This window comes from Vulpes vulpes, chromosome 13 (genome assembly GCF_048418805.1).
Source record: "Vulpes vulpes isolate BD-2025 chromosome 13, VulVul3, whole genome shotgun sequence".
NCBI classification, from domain to species: domain Eukaryota; kingdom Metazoa; phylum Chordata; class Mammalia; order Carnivora; family Canidae; genus Vulpes; species Vulpes vulpes.
Genome location: NC_132792.1, coordinates 51,505,378 through 51,515,088, shown reverse-complemented (window position 1 = coordinate 51,515,088; position 9,711 = coordinate 51,505,378). Strand labels below are relative to the sequence as shown.

Genomic DNA, 9,711 nt, shown 5'->3' with positions numbered 1-9,711 from the left:
CACCATTACCTATTCTTCAAGAAAACTCACTGCAAACTGTTACCATCCCCCTGCCTCCTCCTCCCCAGCCCAACAACACATCTTCCTTGATAATTGATGGGTGGGCAACAATCATGGCAACAAAAGAAAGGGTGTTTTGTCCATTCCAGGGAAATTTTATGGAAGATCGTATCTCTGGTTTCTCTTTTCCTTGCTATTCTTCGGTTTCTCAGTTAATTCCCATGAGATGAGGAGTGTGGGGTTTCAAGCACTCATACCTCAGGCTGACGGTCCCCCTGGGTGGGGAGGACAAGACCGTGTGAGTGTGCTGCCTCTGCTCTCCTGTGCCCACCGGATGGTTATGTGTTGGTGACACCTGGTAAGTACAGGGAACAAAAGTTGATGGGGCGGGTTCTCCTCATCATGCATTTAGTTAGCCTTTGCCACATGGGCAATGGTCAACATCAGACACGGAGAGGAAGTGCCACCTTCACAAAGACGTAGGTTCACGCAGATAGCAGATGCTCATGGCAGGATGTAAACGCCCCTCGCCCCCACCCCCCCAAACAGAAAAGACTCAGCAACAATTAATACTTAAAAAATCTTCATGACTTCACGTGTGTATTCCAAGTTGTTTCCCACAGTGACATATTTTCACTCGAATAACGTTCCAAACCTTAAAGTAGCATCTCACTTATTCTAAGCCTCATGATCTACCTTTTAAAAAAGACAAATACCTAGAGAGGTTAAGAGAGTCATCTAAAATTATATGGGCAGTCAATGCCAATGAAACAACATGGACCTTGGCCTTCTGTTTGCTCCACGAGATCATTGTCAGCCCCTGAATAAATGGCTTCTTGCATAAGACATCCACACAGCAGAGGGTCAGGTCCAAACAGGGATAAAGGCTACAAGCAAAGAGTCCAAGCAAATCAAGAACAGATGTCATCCACCCGCTATGTGCCAGGTTCACTGACAATAGCTGTAATTGTCACAACTCCCCCACGTGGTAAGTATCATTCTTGTTCCCACTTATTCATTCATGAGAGGCACAGAGAGAGGGGCAGAGACATGGGGAGAGGGAGAAGCAGGCTCCCTGCAAGGAGCCCGATGTGGGACTCGATCCCAGACCCCAGGATCACGCCCTGAGCTGAAGGCAGATGCTCAACTGCTGAACCACCCAGGTGTCCCTTTTCCTCACTTTATAGATGAGGAAACCAAGGCATGGGGAGGTTAGATAACTTGGCCAAGGTCAGGGAACTTGTAACAGCAGAGCTAGCCCTGTCGTGAGCTCTTCTGGTGCCAGAGCATATGCCTGACCACATTATACCTCTGTCTCTCAGTCATAATAACACGAGGGCACCTTGCTCTTGATTCCTCTTGCATTTCTTACCAGTCCCTTCACATCACCTGCTCTCATAATACTAAATATCGTGCCAGCACCTGGAATTCTCAACAGCTAAAAAAACAAATTTTTATAAGAAGAAATTATATTTCAAGGAAATATATAGCATTGCCATATATAGAAGAACAGACATTTAATGAATTTAGCAACTTAATTATGTAGAAGCCAACATGGCCATGGAAGAACCATGACCAATTAGCAGTCATGGGAACATTCCTAAGGCATAGTTATAGAATTGAATTTCTCTAGGACAGGTGCTACCATTTTTTCTTTTCTTTCAATTCAAAGAAATATATATCAGTGTTATCTTCCTAGATGTTAATTTAAAAACTTAGTAAAAACCTAGCATTTTAAGCCACTGTTGCCATGATTCTGAATTATTCTGTACCATTAGTCTTTACTTTTTTGCTAAAGCTGGGTAGGCCTGAGGGCCAGGGGTGAGATAACATGTAACTTTTTTAAAAATAAAAGCTTTGGAGTTCACTGTATGCATTTGATGTGGATAGATATGTAGGTCTTTCTGGGAGCAGAATGTCCCCCTCCTCCCATCCCCCCACACCTACCCTGTGTCCCACCTCTGACCAGAGTGTGTAACAGCAAACCAGAGGGCGCGAATGCTCCAGGTGTTCACAGCCACTGTAGTCATCTAGAATGTGCTCATATGAATTGTTTTAAATGGTCAAGACAATTAAAAAAACACCTAAAAATTATTATAAAATTCCCAAATTCCCAAAAATACTGCCTTATTTAGTGAGAGAACCAGAAGTTCAGTTGACATGACAGTGACACTACTTCCATCAGCTGGGGATAATGTGGAAGGTTCTAAATTGTGCAAAATTGCCACACCTCTTTTATGTGGGGGGATATGAGATGATAGGGTGTTCTTCATTCGACAAATATTTATGAAGTTCTTACTATGCACCAGGTACTACTGTTCATACAGCTGTGAACAACACCAAGTCTCTGTTCTCATGGAGCAGACATTGGAGTGGGGAGACAGACAACAAATACAAACAAATAAGATAGTTTTAGTGATAAGTACCTGAAGAAAATAAAATAGGCCAATAGGCAAAGCCTCATCGAGGGAGAGGACACTTATTTATTTTGGCTGGTGAGAAGGCCCCCCTTACCTGAGGGGTTGCCTTTTATCTTTAGGGTGCTCTGGAGAAGAGGGAAGCAATGACAGAGGCCTCTGAGGTGCACAGTGCCAATGGGGCCAGAAGACGCTGTGGAGGTTGGGGTAGGAAGACAAGAGGTGATAGATTCAGGTTATGCCTCCTGGTTGTGATGGGGAAATTGGACTTGACTGTTGTTCCAGGTGCCAGGGAAGCCATTGGAGAGTTTAAAGTGAGACATCTGATTAATGCTTTCAAAAGATCCCTTTGGCTCCTTAGAGAATGCACTGGAGACAGCCTGGAGAGGAGCCCTGCAGTCGGGTTAAGAGGCTCTTGCACTATTCTGGGGGGAAAGATGTGCCGGCCATCTAGACGGGGGTGTGGCAGTGGTGGTAGGAAGGGGCTGGGCCCATAGAAGAGTCATGGAAGGGTCTGGGACACATGGAAGGATGGGGAAAAAAACGAAGACACATCTTTAGAAGAATCAAGGATGGATCAAGGGGAGTCAAGGTTGAATCCTAGGTTCGGGCCTGAGCAGCTGGAGGGCTGGTGGTGCCATTTACTGAAATGGGAAAACTGGTAACGTGCTTGGTTCGAAAAAGGAGTGAGGATCAGGCTTTTGAAGATTCCAAAAACACCGTTTGAGCCACAGGGGCTTACCACAAAAATAACCCCTGCCTCCAGGCTTTATTCCTGCTAATGGCCTTCTGAACTCAGGCGTTCAGGGGCTGCGTGCAGGGTCCTGTCCAATAGCAGCACCCCCCCTGCACCCCATCCCATTCCACTGCAGCCCCAGGTTTTGCTGGGTCCAACACAGCAGAAGCCAGGACCTAATTCCCACCTTGGCCTGGGGCTCAGTTCTGTGTGAGGACCAATCTGACCTAACTTGTGAGCTTTCCTGGAGACTTCTAATAGCAAGACAATCGTGGTTTAGCTTTTTATTTTAGTGGGGGCCGTGGGTGGGGGAGAGAAATGGGGAGCCAGGATAGGGAACGGACATTTATTTAGCACTTGCAAATGGGAAAGGCAGGCTGCCTGAGTTTATATATGATTTCATTTAATCCTCAAGAAACCCCTGCAAGTGAAGTGCTGTTATCTGCATTTTGTAGATAAGATAATTCAGACCTCGAGCCGGGAGGTGGCCTGTACAGCATCCCGGAGTTATAAGTAGCAGTAGTAGTAATTTACCAAGGGCTTGTTACACTAAGTGCCTTTGAGTGCTATCTACTTTCATCTTCACCACGACCCTAGGATAAGTAGTACTGCCATCACGTCCACTTTCTCGATAAGGGAGTGGAGAAGTTCGGTCAAGTTGCCACACAGTAAGTGGTGGGGCCAGTGCTTGAACACAAGGTCTGTCTCGTACCAGCTGACCTTGGAACTAGTTTGGAATGATGCAAGGCCCTGCTCTTTCCATTCTTCAATCGTGCCATGTAGCTGATGGAAATACGGTGTGCCCTAAAATAAAGCCCTGTGCAGCATTATGTTGGCTATCTCTCCCGGTGGCCTCCACATTTCAATCTTTATTAGATTGGTTTTTAATTTCCTTTTTTAAAAAAATGTTTTATTAGTTTTATTTATTTATTAAGATTTTATTTATTCAAGAGAGTCACACAGAGAGAGGCAAAGACACAGGCAGAGGGAGAAGCAGGCTCCCTGCGGGGAGCCCGATGTGGGACTCGATCCCAGGACCCCGGGATCATGACCTGAACCGAAGGGAGATGCTCAACCACTGAGCCACCCAGGCATTCTGAGTTTAAAGAACTTTATTCTGCAAAGATCATGGCTGATTTCTCCCCCATGCTGAGTATATAGGTCATATACCAGTCAATCTTAAATAGAATACACTTCTTCTGAGCCCTGTATTGCAGCAATGAGATGCATCACAGGCAGCAATAATGTTCTGTACTGTGAGCCAGTGCTAGGCACTGTGCTCAACAATACACCTCTCTGAGGTAGACTCAAGTGGAGGGCATTGCTTAAGAGAGGTCATGGGACTGGCTAGACGTCAAAGTTTGTTAAATCGCAGAGCCAGGATTTTGCATCTGAGCCTCATACCAAAGCAGTAAGAATGTTGTGTCCTTCTGTAAATATATCAGGGACATTTCTTTTCTTTGTGATGTTCTATCTCTCAAGTGGAAAAAAACAGATCCTTGTCTTGGTGGTAATCTCTTTAATATACCATTCTGAATTTTCCTTTGAGGTTAAAAAAAAAAAAAAAACATAAAAAGCAACCCAGCCAAACATCTCATCATTAAGAACTGCTATTTTAGGTTTGGAGACCCTCCCTCCAGCCTGAAGCCTCCTGGAATGGCCCTTGGATGGCAGATCAGTTTGCTCTTGGTTGCATGGGCTCATTATAGACCGCATGTTCGTGTTCGCCCCGATTCATACATTGACACGGTCATCCCTAATGTGGTTATATTTGGAAACAGGGTCTTTAAGGAAATAATTAAGGATAAATAATGTTAAAAGGTTGGGACTCTGATCCTATAGGATTAGTGTCCTTAAAAGAAGAGATACCAAAGGGCTCTCTCTCCTTCCTCCCCCTACACCCCCTCCCTCACCTCCACCAACAGAAAAGGCCATATAAAGACACAGTGAGAAGGTGGCTCTCTACCAGCCATGAAAAGAGCTCTCACAAGGACCTGAACTAGCCAGCACCCAGATCTGGGACTTCTAGCCTCCAGAACTGTGAGAAGATACATTTTGGTTGTTTAAAGCCATCCGGTCTATGGTATTATGTTATGGCAGTATGAGCAGACTCATACAAGGTGAAGAGCTCAGCTTTCTGTCAAGAAACGACAGAGAAAAGAATGTAGATAATTAGAAGAAAAGATGGGGTCATCCGGGAAAAACAGCTCAAAGATTGCTGTAATTAATGAGGGTCTTCTCCCCACCCTTCTGTCCATGGCCTTTGGCTAGAAAAGACTGAGCGTCCAGTTATATTTGTAACTATGCAGAACAGCCTTCACCACTCCACACCTCTGGGAAGAGGTCTTACCCAGGGAACTTATTAAAGCCTGATGTTCAGGAAATCTTGTGCAGGCAAATGAATAAATAAAATCCTGCAAACCTTGGGATTTCTCAGAAGGAGATTATTTCCATTCTCTAGGAAGCATATAAAAACATCCCCTCCTCAATACCAGGTCTCCAAGATGTGGGGGAAAAAAGCAAAACTTAAATGGGGTTGACAGCCTCAGGGTATTTATTTTGGAGTACAAAGAGAAACATGTTCTTTAAAGAGCATTTCATAAAATGGGAATTGCTTTGTTCTAACGTTTGGATACAGTTGAGGCCATCACAAATACTAATTCATTATCATTGGAAATGTTTAGAGCTTCTGTCTGAAAGCCCTATTACACTGAGTTAGAAAGTAGGAATTCATATGCCTTTAGATTTGACCTGGCTCTCTGTCTCCTAGGGGCAGGGACTGCATTCCTGGAGAATTCAGGAACTGTTGCTGGCACCCAGTCAGTGGACGTGGGCCAGTCCTGTGCTTACGTGGTGTGGCGTTGTACGATCCCCCACCAGAAGGAGGCAAACAGTAAGCACCTACTTTTTTTTTTTTAAAGCCTTGATAGTATAGCAACTTCAGAACATTTTTAATTGTGAGCCTTCTCTCTAGGATGAAAACAAAGCCTGGGAAAATAGCATCCACTCCCCTTGTCTTTAGTTTGAAATAGGAATGGCTGCTAAAACAGTCTGAAGTGTTGGCGGAAACATTACACAACCAGATAGATTGAGGATTCTGTGGCGAAAGACTACACTAGAAACTACATGAGGATTTTAGTGGGATACCTAGTTAACCAGCCACTCTATACACGTGCTGTCAAAGCTCTTGTCTGGACTGTCCCTGGTAACTAATGAAATTAGGGACTTTGAAAAATCTAACGCACTGAGATGAGGGTAGAGATACAGTGTCCACAGCAGAGAAGAACATTAAAATCTTGCTGCTGGAAAACAAACAATAGAAGGTATCCTGGCTGGTCTCTTTTTTTTTTTTTTTTTTAATTTTTAATTTATTTATGATAGTCACAGAGAGAGAGAGAGAGGCAGAGACACAGGCGGAGGGAGAAGCAGGCTCCATGCACCGGGAGCCTGATATGGGATTCGATCCCGGGTCTCCAGGATCGCGCCCTGGGCCAAAGGCAGGCGCCAAACCACTGCGCCACCCAGGGATCCCTCCTGGCTGGTCTCTAACTGTGTAAAACATTTGAGAACTTTAGAGGACATGTAGCTAGTCATAAACCACTCGGGGGTTTCTCTACACTTCAGAAGGAGGTGATTTAATTAATAAAGCAAAAGGGAAAGAAACTCCATTTTGGTTGGTCACAGAGGTTACCTGAAAAGACGTCTAAACTGGGCTGTTCCAGCCACTTGCTACACTTGTTTGTACCCCAGGTGAGCAATATGGTATATGCTCTTAAAAATTCTTCTCAAATCAAAGGAATTAACAGGATTCGGAATAGTGGGTCTTTATAATTCTGTAATTGTAGCTGTCTTTCTAGGTTAGAAGGGTTGTCTCAAATGTGATATTGAAAGCCACTCTGGGTCTTTTTATGTCTACCCCTCAAAAAATAAAGAGAAGTCTCCCAAAGCACTGATTGTTAACCTCTGACACCTTCCTCAGTTGATCATTGTTCTTGCCAGAAGCAAAACTGATACCTGTGTGTTCTCTTCTAATATCTGCTAACAAGATCCCTCCTTGCATTCTTGCTCTTTCAGAGTAGCCAGCCATTATTACTATTTCGTGAAGTGGGTGACTTTCATAATTACTCCAGATCCTTGATTATTATTTAAAAAATCAAATTCCAAGAGTATTTTCTGGAAGCCACAAATTCCCCAAATTGCTGCCAGCAGGATACTTTTTATTGTTGGCTATTCTCCTAGGGAATTTAATAAATATTCATTGACAGGGCACAGCATAATTGATTGAGCTGCTTTCAGTTTTATCAGCGTGGTAGGAGGGCTTAGTATTTTCTGGAAACCTCTAGAAGTTGCCAGTGGTTGACAATAAGAAGCTTTTGTGAGGTCCTTGGGGAGAGCGGTGGAGAGGAGAAAATAAGGATAATGTCTGTTATCATAAGCCACTTTGTGAACCTTATCAGGAGTTATAAACCACTGTGGACATCAATAGTGTTAGGTCTGTGGATATTCTGTGATAAGCTACAAAAGACCCCATATAATTTTAAATGAATGGTTAGGAATCAAGTTAATTCATGGCGATTTATCAGACAGCAATCATTTACTATGTCAAATCAATTCTTATATACCACTTAAACCTGATTGCATAGTTCAGCACTCTTTATTTTCAGAGTACCCATCAGCATGGATTACTCAAGCTTTGGAAAAAAAAGTGATTTCTTTTTTTTTTTTTTTTGAACCTTTCAAAATGACATACCCACAAACAATAATTTCAAAGTCATAAATTTTATAAAGCTACTCATAACAATAAATATCATGTGTGTACAGGATCTTTTTCTTTTACGTTCAGCGTCTGAGTTCAGCCAGTAATTCTATAAAGACTTTTGGAAGCATACAGGTACACCATGGACACAAACACTCTTGACACATTTCTAACAAGTTGTTTATCAGCAGCTGCAACTCTCCTGGTTTTCTAAAATGCCAGTCGTAACACCTTTTACCACAGACAAGCTGGGCTGAGCTGGACCATGAAATACATGCTGGGGAGTGTACAAGTATCACTTAAGGAATAGTACTTCTGGTATTCTGAGTTTTGCCTTTCTATTGCATGTTTTTATAATTTGTTCTCTAAATTTATGTTTGGCTTTGACCAGATTTCTGGCTTTTTGTTTTTCTACTTACTGGAATGCCTGTGAAGGTAACTGGAGGAGACTGCCAAGAAATGCTGAAGCTGCTGCCGTTAGGGGTGAACTTGGCCGATCCTGGAATGGTCACGGGGGGTGTGGCCTGTTCCACAGAAAACAGAGAACATTGTTATGAAACAACATTTCTCCTCACAGTCCTAAGCTATCATTGCCAAAGTAGGGCCCCAAAATGGTTTCAGCTGTATTAATAACTTAGACTAATTCTCCAACAGGAGATTAAACATAGCTGAAGAGAATAGCTAGAAATAAGCTTTTTATAAATCTTAGTAATCTAATGAATAAGAGCAGGTTTTTTGCTGATTTCTGAAAAGAAATTTTATTATACGTACATGTACCTATTTTAGGACATAGGCCTATTTGTGTGTAAAACACTATGCCTCACCATCAAATTGGGAAATAAACAACTTTACAGGGATGCTGGTTGTGTAAATTGGTACAACATTTGGGGAGGGTGATTTGGCAATATATATCAAAATTCTCAGTATTTTGTATATTAGCTATGGCACTTTTAGAATTCATTCTAAGGAAATGGATATAAAGATGTTCATTGCAGAACTATGTATTATGTAAAAAAAACCCTGGAAATGCAAATGTCCAATAATAGGGATGTAGGTACGTAAGTCATGATATACCCACAGACTGATGCTGTTGAAGAATACTTGTTGGCATGGGAAAATGTTCATGATATATTAAATGGCAAAAACAAAGCACAAGAAAAACAGTATTACAGTAAATTACTTTTTTAAAAATGACTATATATACATCGAACAAAGTCTTGAAGGACATACAAAAAATATTAACCAAGGGGCTTTCTTGTTGTTGGGATTCAGGGATGAATTTTCTTCATTTGCTTGTGTTTTTAATACTTTTGATACTGAACATTCATAATGTCTATAAATAGAATAATCCCAATATTATGAATACATGGTTTGGGAAGGACCTTTTAGATCACCTCGTGCATGTTCCAACTCTCATATAGATGAGCAAAATAGTTGAAATTTGTTCAGGCCCATGATTTCAAACCAATGTTCTGAATACAACACTGACAAACAAAAACAAAGAAATTAAGTATTCTTTTTGACCAACATAACAGGAGTCAGGAATGAAATTTATTGCATCAACTAATTTAATAATTAGCTCTATTCCATTGCTCTTGACTGTAAGCCTATTAAATCAGTGGCTGGGTACTTCTACAGGTTTAGTTTTTCTAATTATAGATGTAGTTGCTCGTGACAGTGGTTTTATAACTGGCACCACTGGAAAATATTTTGGCAATACATAGCAAGAGCCATAAGCTGTTCATGTTATATCCTGTGACTCAATAATTATTCTTCTGGGAATTCAAAGGGAAAAAAACAAA

At 42.0% G+C, this 9,711-nt stretch overlaps 1 protein-coding gene and 1 long non-coding RNA gene across 13 annotated transcripts in view; one reads left to right on the top strand and one right to left on the bottom strand.

Moving 5' to 3' along the window:
* The window catches only part of ZNF704 (zinc finger protein 704), a 231,830-nt gene that overhangs the window by 13,239 nt on the left and 208,880 nt on the right, over positions 1 to 9,711 (bottom strand). For both annotated transcript variants that reach the window (XR_011996596.1, XM_072734426.1), the window contains exons 7-8: positions 8,329 to 8,433; positions 258 to 355 (exon numbers count right to left, since the gene is read on the bottom strand). Coding sequence is in view for 1 of the 2 variants with exons in the window: in XM_072734426.1 (XP_072590527.1) it covers positions 258 to 355; positions 8,329 to 8,433 (203 nt within the window). In the remaining variant the exon portion in view is untranslated. The remainder of the gene's footprint in view (positions 1 to 257; positions 356 to 8,328; positions 8,434 to 9,711) is intronic.
* Positions 1 to 9,711, top strand: part of LOC140595179 (uncharacterized) — a 104,056-nt gene that overhangs the window by 72,354 nt on the left and 21,991 nt on the right. For 7 of the 11 annotated variants that reach the window (XR_011996611.1, XR_011996615.1, XR_011996613.1 and 4 more), the window contains one exon: positions 5,924 to 6,046. The exons of 2 other annotated variants lie outside the window; for them this stretch is intronic. This is a non-coding gene — a long non-coding RNA (uncharacterized lncRNA). Of the gene's footprint in view, positions 1 to 212; positions 359 to 5,923; positions 6,047 to 9,711 lie in introns of all 11 variants that reach the window. 2 more of the 11 variants (XR_011996612.1, XR_011996606.1) reach the window with 1 other exon arrangement.